This window comes from Haliotis asinina, chromosome 8 (genome assembly GCF_037392515.1).
Source record: "Haliotis asinina isolate JCU_RB_2024 chromosome 8, JCU_Hal_asi_v2, whole genome shotgun sequence".
NCBI lineage: Eukaryota > Metazoa > Mollusca > Gastropoda > Lepetellida > Haliotidae > Haliotis > Haliotis asinina.
The window spans coordinates 3,791,138-3,806,396 of NC_090287.1; the positions used below are offsets into that span (position 1 = coordinate 3,791,138).

The window sequence follows — 15,259 nt, forward strand, 5'->3', positions numbered from 1 at the left end:
TGATGTAAGGGAAATAACTCTTGCATGCATTTGAACTAACAGTGCAAAGAGGTTCTCTTAAGACTACTCACAGACTGTTCGCAAAAAATCTTATAAAAACAACTATATTGATATTTCTGTATATTTGTGCAAGTTCTGCATCGGCGCTTGCAATAATTGGATATTCTACAGCAGAACACTGCAAAACATTGAGCAATCAACGCAATAGCTTGGTAACAGTGCATACGCCTTTATCTCGACTTGCACAGCAATGTCGGCTACCCATTGGCCAAAACCGGTCATGTGCCTTAGGTATCTTTGTCTTTATTACTCTCCCGTGGAAGATACTGCAGTGTAATATTTTCACAGCAATATTACACAAGTAGATATACGCCGTCACCATGATTCACTGTTTTGACGTCACAATGCTAATGCCGCTGTTACAACGGAACTAGACCCTACGTGACTCATGGGAGTCCTCACACTGTAGGCAGTGAAGCCGCAGTTTCTATTGATTTGTGTTGGAGAATAAGACACAGAATACGAAATTCGCTTCCGTGAAATACCATTTTTATGTCGCTCGTTTTGATAACAAATCATTAACTCATTTAATAAAAATGGTATTACGCAGAAGATCACGCGCGTCCCTAGTAACAACATGTCAAGAGTTATTTCCCTTGTTTACATTGTTTGTATACAAACACTACACAGTTTGGTGTTGCAACTTTTCCATTGGCGTCAATACTCTCCAGAAACCAATGTCACCTTTAAGCAAGAGTGGCAATCTATCCACAGTGTACAGAAATCACTCTATCCGTGCCACTATCCGTCACAATATTGTCGAGTACACACATTGTCTCTTTGTGTTATCAACGGACTGGCGATTCCCAGAAAGAACGTTTGGGGCAAGTCCATCGTGAAAAATTTAGAACAATTCATCTTTTTATTCTCCCATCTTCATCACGCCCTGTCTTGACGCTAGCTACCTCAAACGACACTTCAATTGGCGATCATGACCGACCGTTGCCTTCCACCTGAGAGGGGTCAGCGACAGAAATGCTGTAACTTCGCTGGTCCACAAATGCACTTCTATAGCAGTGTATCTAAAACAATCCTCACATTCACTCCACTGTGTCCATGTGTTTACCTGTTGTAGGATATCGACACGTCTACAGTAATCTCTCTACTTAGTCTAATGCGAGAGTCGTCTTCAAGGCTTGTGAACCGTTTCTAAGGTGGAACGTCTGCACGTGGTGACGTGACCGCTCAAACACATACAGGAAATGGCAGTTTCAGCTACCTTTGTGCTTAATTTTGGTGCTGAATGCAGTGGTATGAACCAAAACATTGGTTATAAAAATGGTATACAGACACAATCGGCCGCCATTTAGTTTGACTGTCTCATTCTTTCAGTCCAGATTTAAAGTGTTTAGTTAAGGAGCTCGTCGATATAAATTCGTCACTATGTGTTCGCGAGTTTGATATGGATATTTAACTCGGACACATTATAAATTTCCATATCAAACTCGCGAAAACATGGTAACTCATAATATTTCCCGCCAGTGTAGATTATTGTAGATACAGATAACGCCGAAAATTCAGCATAGATCGAGAAATTATTCTTGCTGAATATTATGCAAGCCATCTCGAAAGCCAATAAGCTATCCTCGTTATTCCATTAAATATATCAAAGTTATTCGACAAATCATCACTAAAGTTAACACTATCTTGTATTGAATCATATGTTTTGCCGAACTGGTAGCAATAGCTTGTATCGTTATCTGACCTTTCAGTATGAAGTATTGCAGTTTCATTTGTCTCAAACATATTTTTGACAAAGACGCAAATGCAGTTTTGATCAGTAGTGCTGTGAACACGCACATCAACATGTGTGTACAATAGCTGGACAGTGGGTGCCCTTCTGCTCTACTCCCTAACTGTTTCCTAATGCAGAGGGGCCAGTGGTTAGAGCGTTCGCTCCTCACACCAAAGACCCGGGTTCAGTTCCCCACATGGAAACAATATGTCATGCCCCTTTCTGGTGTACCCCGCCGTGATATTTGCTAGAGTATTGCTAAAAGCGGTGTAAAACCATACTCACTCACTCCTGATGCTTAGAACACTTCACAGAGTCGAACGTTTTGCCATGTACCTCGAGTTCGAGATAACAGTGTCCACCCTTATGTAGTACACTCTAAAGTCAACTCTAAGATAATCATTACACAACACTGATCTTTAAAGTCTGAATTTATTTGTATCCTGAATAGAGATTTTGTGCGCATCAAAGCATACAAGTCAACAAGATTAAGAAAATAAATCTGTTTCGACCAAACAACACCATATATCCATTATATATACAAAACACAAAATCCAGCAGCTTTGGAACTTAGTCTGAACAAGGCACATACATAAATTGTGAATCTTAACCACATTCATATTTGTAGATACTGTCCCACTAAAGTAAAAACAGACACATTTGTGACAGGTGACAATATGAAACACATGCAAAAAATGTCAATCACACATTGCGTGAATACTGCCACATCAGAAATACACAGAAACCCTTTCATCTTGGCTGTTTTGGTTGCAGTCAAAGAGCCCGAATTACCACTGATCCAGGTCACGGTGACCTGTTATAATGTGTGTGTGTGTAATTATGGCCGAAAGGCGGGGTTTCCCGTCTAACGAGGTCCGCATTATTCAGGTCCCACTATACATAACTCTTCATGGCACCTAACCGCATACTGGACTTGTAGTCATATTTTCGCATTTGCATAGCCTTCAAACAAGGTTCAAACTAGGAAAAAACAGTATCAATATACACGACTTGAAAACGAAAATAGACATCATTATAGTAAACGGATTTAGTGTGATTAGAGAAAAATATACCACTAAATGCATTTGCTTAAAATATTAAATCATAACCCTCGAAGTTTTCTTAGCTTCTACGTCAACGGTTCACACAAAGCTGATAGCGTCGAACTACGTTCGGCTGAAGAATAGCGAATGGCGTCACATCATCGCGGTGATTTCCCAGTAACTTGCGGGAGACAACAGACGATATCATCCAACGACAGACGATATCATCCACAAACGTCCTGAACTTGGAATTCACTCAATTCCATCCGCATTACTTCAGGCATGACTCCAGGTTTTCAATGGTTAACTTTCCCTATAGTTAGGTTGCTTACAGATCTAACAGCTCCACAGTTTGGTGTCTACTTCACAAGACATTTGAGTGACATTCAAGCATACTGTTTCTGAGAGGAGACACAGAAGAGCGCCAAACAACTCTTGTGCAAATGATCAGGGTTACAACAGCCAAGGCTTCCGTAAAACGTCCAAAACAAAGTTTTGAATAAAAAGTGGAGAAAATTTCGAAACGCATCAGTGACGCATCATGTTGCATGTTCGATGTAATTTTCAGATTTTGACCTTCCCATGCGTTACCTCTGTCTGTCTGTGTGTGTCTGTCTGTCTGTGTGTGTCTGTCTGTCTGTGTGTGTCTGTCTGTGCACGACACAACAGACGGGACAAGTAAACGCATGCTATCACCACTGTTTGTTCACATCTGTCTATGATACAAGCAATGATGCGTATATTTTCTATGATTATTTCCCCCTCGGATCTCAGAATCGCCCAAACTGCATCTGTTTTAAAGTATCATGGGTGGTGAGTAGTCAACCTTTTCAAAACATTTGCGGAATTCGTCATGGTTTAATAAACTATTGTGTTTTGTTTACTCTTACATTACACAACATGTAACCAGAACAATGAGCTGTAAATGGTATCATACAGCCAGTAGAGTATATAAAATTATGAGACAGTATATGTCTGGAAGACACTGTTCATGTTTTAAACTGTTGCTTCACCGGTACACATTCTTAAAGCCACCAGGTGACCTACATATATGGTTGAACATTTGTACAGATCACATCCAAGAAAGGATTTTATCACAAGGCGAAACGACACATTCAATACGCGCCATCAACAGATATGCAGTCATAATCAAAGTAACTGTCAGTGTTTGTGTTGGTGATTACCTTAACTTCATGCACATGGAATGAAGACGTGCAGAGAAAGTGAGAAACATGCCAAGACTGAAAAGTCCATAAAGAAATTAAGTGAAAAACGACATTACAAGATAAAGTTAAAATTTAACATTTTATAACTGTCCGTGAAAAAACGTAAGCGCAAGCAATAAGACAGGTGTACCTTAAGTTAATATCGTTTTCAAAGTGGGGAAGGATTTAAGTAATAAAAAGTCATTAATTTATCAGGTGCGATGTTTTATAACTCAGACATGATTAAAGTCAGGCGTTAGTGTAGGGTGACAAGATTAAACACTTCAAACCATGACAACCTACGGTGTCTTATCGCTGGACGCCTGAGCAGAAAGAGACAACGTGGAGTAAGCCTACGTCTGCAAGACGAGTCTGCTAAAGCACAAACATGTACACTTATGGCCATCGCACAGAACAAAATGCAAACATCCATTCGTATCTGTAAACATGGTATAAAAGCAATCCCAAATTGAATAATTGCAACTTTGTCGCAGGACTTCCTCATCCAATCACCATTTAGAAAACACTGTCGGCTCTAGTCATACTGAAACAGCTGAAACATTCATTGGTATCACGGAACATACATAATGTGCACTGTTTCATATGATGGCATCAGTACCCATAGGAAATACCATACCTGGCTAAATAGACGGCCCTGTAAGGACTTCCCGGTGGTTGCCTTGTTTGAACACAGCTTGTACTCATGTTGTTTTTTTATCACGGCTGAGAGGTGAGTGTCAGAGATCTTGCAAGTGGCAACTGATAACACATGTGTTTTGAGATGCAGATCGATATCCTTTGGTGATTAATGTAAGGCATCAATAACATCTGGTTCTGTTTAAGGCATCCCTATATGCCTGTTATTAATTAATTGAATTTGGTTATTAAAACCTTTTGGGCAAGTAAAAGTATCGCCTGCTAACGTTTATAAATGTTCCGTAGCTTCATGTTGTTCACCTGTAGATATGTCAGCATTTAGTTACCCTGAATTCGCGGTGAACTACCGATAACATTGACACGAATTTGATATCGTCTCGCGCCTGAGTATTAAACAATGATTTAAATGTTGATTATTTGAATTGTCTGTATATGGCAATATATCCCTTTGGTAACCTTAGTGTGTGAGATCAGTAAACAGTGTAAATATCGTGCATACCTCATGTATATGCCACATTATCAGTTGACTACTGTTTTCAGTTAGTGACTAGGCATCTGAAGTACGTACCTTGTGTTGGTAGGAACTGGAGGCAGGCATGAAGCTCGTGTGCGGCTATGGAAAGATGTGTCCATGTTCAACATACTTACATCTATGTTCTGATAAGAATATTTCGATTGCTGCACACGAAGAAAACCAACGTAACTATTCATTTCTGTAAATTGCCACACGTCTTCACGGACGCACTATGGCATTTTCCAGTCATACTGATTTGCATACTTTCAGAAATGTTAAGGAACGTTTTCAACAGTGCATGTGTAAAGGTATTACTTTGTTAAGTAAAATGTATCACTTCAACACTATTAGTCACTTCGCATAATGTCCAACATTATAATATAAACGCAGCACTCTGTCAATGTAACATGCATACATGTCTTTACGGTTTTGGTAGTTCCCTGGTTCTATTTATGTACATAACAGGACACTGTTAAAAGTAAACATCACTTGTAAATATTTTGAGATCACGGGAATGCTGCATTAAACACAGGTCACAATCCACATATATGCATTGGCGGGAAGTGATGACTCCATCTGATGGACTCCGTGGGACGGACTATCTTCGGCTGGTCACAGCACGTGGACAGGTCTTGTTCCACACCTTTTAGGAACAATCGTACGTTTGGACACTGACCTAGGTTAAGGGCTAACAGCTGTGGACAGTCCAGATCAAGACGATGTACTTCTCGACACCCAAACATATTGAGGAACATCATGGGTGGAGCATCCACGGATACCTGCGTTATACTCCTGCATTTTTCCAGGTTGAGGTGAGATATATTGTGGCAGCCGTTAAGCGCCATCTGGAGAACATAGTTGGTCATCTGGCAGCGATAGAGAACAACTGTTTCGGCCACCGGGGTACTGACTGATAGCAAATTGAGCTTGCAATCAAAAAGTCTCAAGAATCCAATGGCGCCCATAGCATGGATGACGCAGGAGTCCAGATTGATCTGTTCGTCACTACACAGGTTCAGCTCTATAGAGTCCACACTCACACACTGAATAGTCATTGTCTTCAAGGCCGGCATCCCCACTAGAGCTATCTTGCATATGTGGTTGGCAGTGATGTAGATGTGATTGAGAGTGATAATGTCATTCTCTGCCTCTGTGTGGAACAGACGGAGAGTGGGACTTCTTATGTGAATTGCCTCACACGCAAAGTCCGATAACAGACACAGTTCATGCAGATTTGGGATAATTAGTTCATCCAACAGCAAACTGTCCTGCGAAAGACATCCAATCTTAAGACATAAAATGGACGGGTTCGATTTGAGAGTTTCCCTCAAAGAACGCATATCCAGTTCTTCGCAGTTAGAAAGTTCCAGAAAGGAAAGTTTGTTGCTTTTGATGCTGACTGTTTTCATGACGTTGCTGCCGTTGATGCGAGCGCGACGGAGTTTTGGGGTGTACAGCTCCAGATGTTCCATAGTCTCCAAACCGTCGTCGATGTTGATGTAACGGAGGTCCTTGCCGTCCACGCTGATGAACAGGACGTTCCACAGGTTGAAGAGGTACAACTTCTGAAGGGACTTTGACACGAGCCGGATGCCATGCAGGTGCTAAAAAGGAGAAACGATCATCATTAGAAAGGGAAACGTAATTTGACATAAATAAACTATCATTAATTTCGACTAAAACCTGTCGGGAACGTTCATAATATATAGCTGGTGTCTGTGTAGGATAATTTATGGCTACTCTCTCTCTTTCTCTCTCTCTCTCTTTGTCTCTCTCTCTCTCTCTCTGTGTGTGTGTGTGTGTGTGATGAGGATTTTAAGGGGTCATGCGTTCTGATCGGGGAATGTGGGTGGGGGAGGGGCGGTAGGGGGTCATCAGTTTTGTACTCAAGTACAAGGGGGGTTCAGCAATTTTGTAATATTTAAACATTATGCTTAGGAGTATTGGAAGGTTGGTTGGAAGTGGGAGGTGGGGTGGGGTTGGGGGTATGGGGACGGCATAATTCAGGATCATCAACAATCACCCTAGCCATAAGTTATGGAAGATATCTAAATACAGAAGTTTTAAATGCTAACGGAAAATATTAAGAACCTTGCTCGTTTATGTGAAATTACGATGTACTGTTAGGTAGCCCTGGAAGAAACATGCCGTTGATAGCTACTATATACTACAGTTCTTCAATGTCGGATACCCGAAAGTTTCTTTCAAGACTTCCAAATAAATATGAGTTTCAGCTATGGCCAAGGTCCCCTATGGAGTGAGTGGGTATGGTTTTCATGCAGATTTTAGTAATACTCCAGCAATATCACGGCCCTACTGACAAAATGCAACATTAGACACACCCAGCAGCTCATAGTAACCTAAAAGGTTAGTGTCAACCACCTACAACCGATACAAAAGGTCCTAGGGCAGACTAGTTCTACCCTCACACCATATGTGAATATAATTTCACTTGGCTTCAGCAGTTTATCACAGTGAATAACGTATTTGCATTCAAAATAATAAGGTCACCCCAAACTTACAGTATTGTATAGTTTCAACCAAATGACGCCTGCCCCCGAGATCATTACTACATCCGATAAAAACAAACTCCCACATTTGACCCTGAAACCAAACGCTTGAATAAAATAATTTGTCAAAACGACAGCTTTCAGTATCACATTCTTTAGGCCATGCAATTGATACAAACGAACGCTGAACAAGACGTCAATATTGTGCCTGTATCTACATTGTATGTAGGCGGAATGACGCTGCAGTTATGTTTCCGTCACACGGTAAGCGGAGTCACACCACCTGTCACCATCCCTTGCGGTGGATGCAGTATACCAACAACATGACGTGCTTGTCCTCAGCGTCTGCTGACGTAGCACCGTTTAACGTTGTGGGCGTGGCGGTCTCCTCTGCATTTGTGCTGGGACATTAGTTTCATACATACGAAAATCTTTATCAGTAAGGATTTTCAGGGATTAATGAGCTTTTTTCAGTTAGGTAACATATTCTGAGTAGCCGCTGAAAGCGAACTTCGTTAATGAATGTTTTGAATTTTGTTTGTTTGTTATTGTTAACTAGTTATGTCGATATTCACTGTGTTCACTCTCTTGTCATGGGTTCAAAACTGAAATAACTAGCTATAAGGTTTGTGACCTTTGGATTTGATGACCCAGCTAATTTATAACTTGAAGCATTCATCTTGAATTCAGTATACTGTAGGGCTGGCGTTGGGATGTGTGATGGGGTTAGGATATATTGTAGGGCTGGCGTTGGGATGTGTGATGGGGTTAGGATATACTGTAGGGCTGGGATTAGGATCAGTATAAGAATCTACAGAGGTCTGGTTGGCATTTGATCACGTCTGTTCATGTACTTAACCTTGTCTTTAGTAATAATTGTGTTTTAGAGTCATTAATACTAATTAGTATTAATAATCCGGAGAGATTGGATGAACAAAAAAATCTTTGTTTTCGCCTGACTGAAAGCATATAGTCAATTTGATATTAGATGCACCAGGCGTAGAGTAACACTTCAAAACAGGAGTCACACAGATTCGTGGGTCCCAAACTGGGTCGGAACATCTTGTCTTCAAAAACAGAAGTCTGGTCTTGCAGTCTGCCATACGGAATGCCTTGACTGTTTCAAACAAGTATATTTTCGAAAAAAACCTAAAGCATTTAGTAAACAAAGTATAACAGGAAAGAATATCCATTCATTATTATATATTCAGCCTCTCAAATGTCTTTTTAAAATGATACATGTTCTGGCTTGGTATTTATAGCATACTCGGTATCCGAGACTACTGAATACTGTTTATTGTTGGTTGGTGTATCACTCTGGTTTTTGGATGTGTTTGGATGTGTGTGTGTGTTTGTTGTGGGTCTAGTCACCAATATTACAGCAGTGGCATATGAATCAACTCCGTGTGTTTACTACTTCGACAATAGATCCACGGGTCTTGGGTCACATCGACGCATCTGGTGGTTTAAGCAAATACATGAAGCATACACCCACGTAACTCTGCGTCCCATAATACCAAGTGATATGACGAAGCTGAGCATACAATTGGCTGATACGCTAATCATGACCTCATCGATGTTAGCTCCGTTCATAAAGTTGTTTACAAACGTTATCTCAACTGAATGAGCGTAGGTGTTTGTCTGTTGTTTGTGCCACACTCAGCAATATTCCAGATGCCTCACGACCAGGCGACGTTCAACGCCACGGGGTAACGACAACATACAACAGACAAATTTACATCTGGGTAGACCAGACTGGTTCCGGTCTCTTACCACACGATGGTGATGGAAAGCAGTTTTCATCGGACCCCTGATTCTCATGCACTTCTTCTATGGTCTCTGGTCGAATCAGGCGACGTCGAGACAAGTCAGTGACAACTTGACACGTCATGACAGATTTATCTGGGGTTGGCTATGGTAGCGGTTGGCATAAGGGCGACAGGGTCATCTCCACTCTCCATGGTGACTCGGCAGTTACATTCGGGGAAGACCCTTTGTTGTCCCGTTTGTAGCCTTGTCTTAGGGGATGATAGAACCCGTTGGCATGTCCGATTAAGATAACAGGCGGCTATACTCTAGCTGTCACACTTATCCATCGGTTGTAATGTGGCCAAATCGTTCAGTATTACCTTATGACAAGAAACGAATATCTCGTACAGTTTTTGAATGTTGAGTTGTTTCCTATTTTTTTTAAAAATCAGATCATGATCAACGATTCAAGTCGTCGTGAACGTTGCCATCATCCACAGTATATGGTCCGCTTGACGGAACCTACGTCCAGCATTGGTTGCTATGCAAACGCAGAATCAACGGATGAGCTTTTCAGCATGGTGGTAATATGTAGATACGAACGACTTGAGTAGATTGAGGGGTGGTCATAGATGGGTTCATTAATTTATTTGTTTGCTGTTTAACGAATCTCTCGGCAATATCGAAGCTATACGACGAGGGTCCGTGAGTAAGTCTGAAGTCTTACTCTGAAGTCTGGACCAGACAATTCAGTGATTAACATCATGATCACACTTGGGATAGATGACATCACCAAGTCTGATCACGTTAGCCGTCTTTCACGACAAGCTGAGTTGCTGAACATAAATTCTACAACGGATCTTCAAGGGTGGAGGTTCACGAATAACAACATACACTGACATCAGGGTGTATGTGTCTACCATGTTTACCAGGTGTGGAGACATCTCACCGAATCCAGTCGATCTGAACATTCACCAATGAACAACTGACAAGTGCCCCTTCATCAGAAGTTACAACTATAACACAGCTGGCAACGTCCACACCAACAACCGCCAAGCACTATGTATACGTTCCGCACTAAACACACACAAACCCAGTTTAATGTGTGTGTTTCTATTGCTGCCCAGTGTGGTAGCTACAAAAGACGCCATATGGCTAGGCTTGCGGCAACAGCTGGTAGAGTGTGACGTCAAACCGAGTAGAATGTTGCAGCTGATATCACAGTGCATTCAATACTGATGCAGTAGTATACTGGGAAACAGCTTTTGTTCCTAACACATTTCGTTAAACGAATCCGCCCGCATCGATTGGGCGGAAACCTGATGCAATCTGTTGTATTTGGCTTACCTGTAATTTTTCAGCATTCACTGACCCCTTACTTGTCCATTCATTCACATTCGTAGTTTATTGGGCCTTTGATACCTGTTGGCGTTACGTCTTTGACGTGTGTGATTTGTATGCCTTTTTTCGCGGACTAGTTGTACGCGAACATCGCTTATACCCGATAACATCACGTGGATCGATGTAGACATGTTAATTGTATGAATACATTAACTACATTTTTCACAATATGGTCCTGAGAATCGATCCACTGCATCCAATTGGTAGCATGCTACGTGTATTCAGCCTTGACGTATTCATATAGCATTCAGTTCTTCTGTGGAATTCAATAGAAAACGAAATGAATGACGGGTTAGTCGATTGGCATACTAGTTGTTTAGTCTTGGAGTCTAGGAAGACTACTGCAATACGTACAGCAGCAAAGAGGCTGTTCCAGAGATCTATTTATTGGTTAAAACTCCGTGTTTAAATGACACTCAAGTTTGCGAACGGATAGATAGAGTCTTTGATAATCGTGTGCCATTTATATCGTGTGGCAAGCTCTCTGACCAAATCTGGATTAGGTGATCGTAATTCTGGTTCATATATGAACAGTTGAAACAAAGACTGGTTGCGTGTGGATCAAGGTGCCTGTCTGCATTATAAAAGGTCTTCACGCAGTGTATAAACGTCAAACCCAGAGGAACACTTCAACCATTTAGCTCTTCCATCAACCTGCAGATAAACTGGTATGCCACCAGCAGTGAATGTTGTTTCACTTCAAAGTTGCACATCTGAGGAGCCAGTGGTGACAAGGTTGCAGCTGTGAGTTTGACTCGATACCACTATATCAGACAGGCAAGACATGATTAACACAGGGTCTTGGCATGGGAGGTACCGAGGACCAAAAAGTCACCACGGGTATATGCCAGAGATAAGGCCTGCACACAACAGTCTGGAATGCAGCAAACTTCGCAGATAACCATGTGTAGAGGGAATGCCATGGGAGATTTCATGACAGCAAATTCAATATTACCACGGAGCAGCTCCTAATAGGTATGCGGCCCACAGACCGCATAGGTCATGCCAGTGCAGGTTTGGAAGGTTGCCTAGTACAGAACTATTGATATTGCTGACATGACATCGAACTCTAACGAGCACATGAGGGTTACATGAACTATTAATTAGACTATTTGAGTTTCAAGTATAATTAAGCGCCCCTTCCACACACAGATTCACAATCGGTCATGTTTTAACATATCGTTGTTATGGGAAAGGCTTCTGTACATATACTAAAAGGCAAAAGAAACGTCGTAATATTGAAAATGACTCTTAAGTATCAATGGAGTATTAGAACCTATTGTCTAAATAATAAACCGGAAATCAGGTTTGAGGAAAACATGAATAGTGGTCGTATAACCTGGTTTGTCAATAACGTATTTTTTTAGATTGAGGTTAAAAATGTTTTTGTTGGTGGCAAGTGTGGCAAGATTGAAATCGAAATGCACGGGCATCATGCATGCATTCAGGTATAAATTGCCGGCTTGAATGGCATTAGTTCACTTGTTTTATGAACGCGGCAGCTATGGTTAGGTTAACCAGAGGTGCTGATAGGACGGTTCTTGCGACGTGTTGTTACATGGGGTCGACCACTACATGGCCGGTCGCCATTGCTGTTGGAGGCGTTGTATCGCTGTCTAAGACGGTCGTCAAGCTCTCGTTAACCTAGCCATTGCTGCTGAGGTCACTCATTACGTCAGCTCCACTAAGCCTACACGTACATCACTACAGCAATCATGACGTCAGCTTCACTAAGCCTACACGTCCATCACTTCAGCAGTCATGACGTCAGCTCCAATAAGCCTACACGTCCATCACTTCAGCAGTCATGACGTCAGCTCCACTAAGCCTACACGTCCATCACTACAGCAGTCAAGACGTCAGCTCCACTAAGCCTACACGTCCATCACTTCAGCAGTCATGACGTCAGCTCCACTAAGCCTACACGTCCATCACTACAGCAGTCAAGACGTCAGCTCCAATAAGCCTACACGTCCATCACTTCAGCAGTCAAGACGTCAGCTCCACTAAGCCTACACGTCCATCACTACAGCAGTCAAGACGTCAGCTCCAATAAGCCTACACGTCCATCACTACAGCAGTCAAGACGTCAGCTCCACTAAGCCTACACGTCCATCACTTCAGCAGTCATGACGTCAGCTCCACTAAGCCTACACGTCCATCACTTCAGCAGTCAAGACGTCAGCTCCACTAAGCCTACACGTACATCACTACAGACGCCATTACGTCAGCTCCACTAAGCTCCTCCATAAGTCTGACCGACAGTCACTGAGACAGTTCAAACATACATGAGTAGCTGCAACAGTTCCTGGCAGGTTCACCTATACCTGAACAACTACAGCCATGACAGTGCTAGCACCACGATATGCCTGCATATGTCACTCCTTCCGTTAACATTTAGACTGCCCGGAAACCAGGCAAGTGTATCAGCGATCATTGAACAACCTCACTGAAGTAATCATCGCGTCAGCTCCTGTACACGTCACCAGCTACAGCACTGAAGGGTGGTGTGAGCCAAGGTGACGCAATTCAACAGGCGCCACCTCTGTTCGAGCAATGCATCAACCCCCCTCAATCGATGTCCCACACTGAATCTCTCTATACCTTGAGTGCTGCGATATTTCTGCTTTTAATATACGGCTTATATACGAGGACCATAGTGCCCCAATTAAGAGCAGTTAAATCAACGATTTTTATTATATGTCTATAACCATAGTACGGACACGAAATATTACATTGGCAATATGTGCATCAAAATCACCCTTCGCCAAGACAACACGTGTGGTGATTTGTCTATAGTCGTTAAAAAGGAAGGTAACAATGTACGTTTAACGAATTTAGTGATACTTGTGGTTATTGCGAATATTCTTCTAATATGTGGAAGTTCAAGCAGCCAGCAACAGCTGGGTATTGGCACTCCACTATTTCAACAACCTCTATGAGGCAGCTGTGCCAATTTTTAATCGAAACTGGTTTCACAGACCAATTCGTTCGTCAGAATAAATTGAGCTTAGAATTACACAAATGGACTGATCAGAGCAACACTGCAATCCTTGCAAAGCTTACTTTTCAAAACCTGATAATTAAACGCTTGCAGTATCCCTAAATAATATGAAAATGCCCATCTGGACCAAGTAATATTTCTGATTTGGTTCAAGCGATGTATTGGTCCAACCACTGGCTGCAATCAATAAAATGTTGATTTACAGTGGTTATATACTATCAGGGAAATGTTATAGTGACTTCAGGCAACAATACAAGGCATGCACGACATGGTGCTACATGTGCTTACCTCGCAGTTACTTATGCTCAGCTTCTTGAGGTTGCTCATCCTGTTCACAGAGTCCCACAACTGATCCATCTCTACGGGCACAAAATGAAGACACAAAACACCAATTAACTTGGAGTAGCCATGTTCCGTCAAACTGACAACTATCCGTCCCCCTTCCCTCATGGCGCGTTCACTCCTCACGTCGTTTAGCGGCAGTCCTGAGTTGATCTTTAGTTTAATAGTTTCCAGATTGCGGAGCGAATCTATAAACCTCTCGACCCCTTGGCTTGAGATACTCCAGCAGGCATTTATAGAAACTTCACGTAGTCGAGGGAAATACATCCCGATTCTTTCCAAGTCGGAATCGCTTAGGGCATAACCACCGTTGATCTGAACATGTTCGAGGTTTGTTAGTGTCTGGAGACTCTCCACCACAGCCCTGGTCCATAGAATCGGCAGTCTCAGATATTTCAAGTTCCTAAGCCGAGGTATCAGTGAAAAGACACTTTCGTAAACCAGCGAATGTTCCCGCCAAGTAAGTTTCTGAACATGATACCCGTACAACCGAAAGATGCAGCACACAAGACTGAAATGCCCGTACGAATATTGTGATGGGTCGATGTGGAGGGACCTCCACAGAGAGCCGGATGTTAAAAGGATGTGTCTCCACTTATGGCATACGAGAGCCAAGGATGGCAGTCGGTCTTCAATCGGGCGAAGGTAGCCGAAAATCCGAGCAAGAACCTCATCAGGAAGACGGTGAATATTGCTTGGAGAGTTCGGGACACTGCATAACGGTGCGATGACATCTTCTCTGCCGTTAGGAATTTCATCCCCATCAAGCAAACGGTGATAGTGCGCCAGGTTTGGCATCCACCTGAAATTATTATATCGCTCCATACCTGATCCCCAGCGTGTTGAACATACATGATCCAAGTATACGCTCACATCGATGACAACATTGTAGGAAGAGGTTCATTCATAAAACGCCCACACGTCCCAGCAGCCGATTAAGTCCAACCGCAGACGACAAATTATCACGTGACTCCATGACGCATGTGGTGTTGAGTGGCGTAGGCCTCAGGTGATTGAGATATTTTCAAAGCCGACGTGG

The 15,259-nt window shown here is 42.3% G+C and overlaps 1 protein-coding gene across 1 annotated transcript; it reads right to left on the bottom strand.

Annotated features, from left to right (window-relative positions):
* Window positions 1-4,129: 4,129 nt before the first annotated feature.
* Window positions 4,130-15,045, bottom strand: LOC137294323 (uncharacterized). Its single transcript, XM_067825321.1, has 2 exons — window positions 14,167-15,045; window positions 4,130-6,818 (listed from the first exon to the last, which is right to left on the bottom strand). The coding sequence occupies exons 1-2, from the start codon at window positions 15,043-15,045 to the stop codon at window positions 5,748-5,750; spliced, it is 1,950 nt and encodes a 649-aa protein (XP_067681422.1). The 3' UTR covers window positions 4,130-5,747.
* Between the last annotated feature and the right edge of the window lie 214 nt (window positions 15,046-15,259).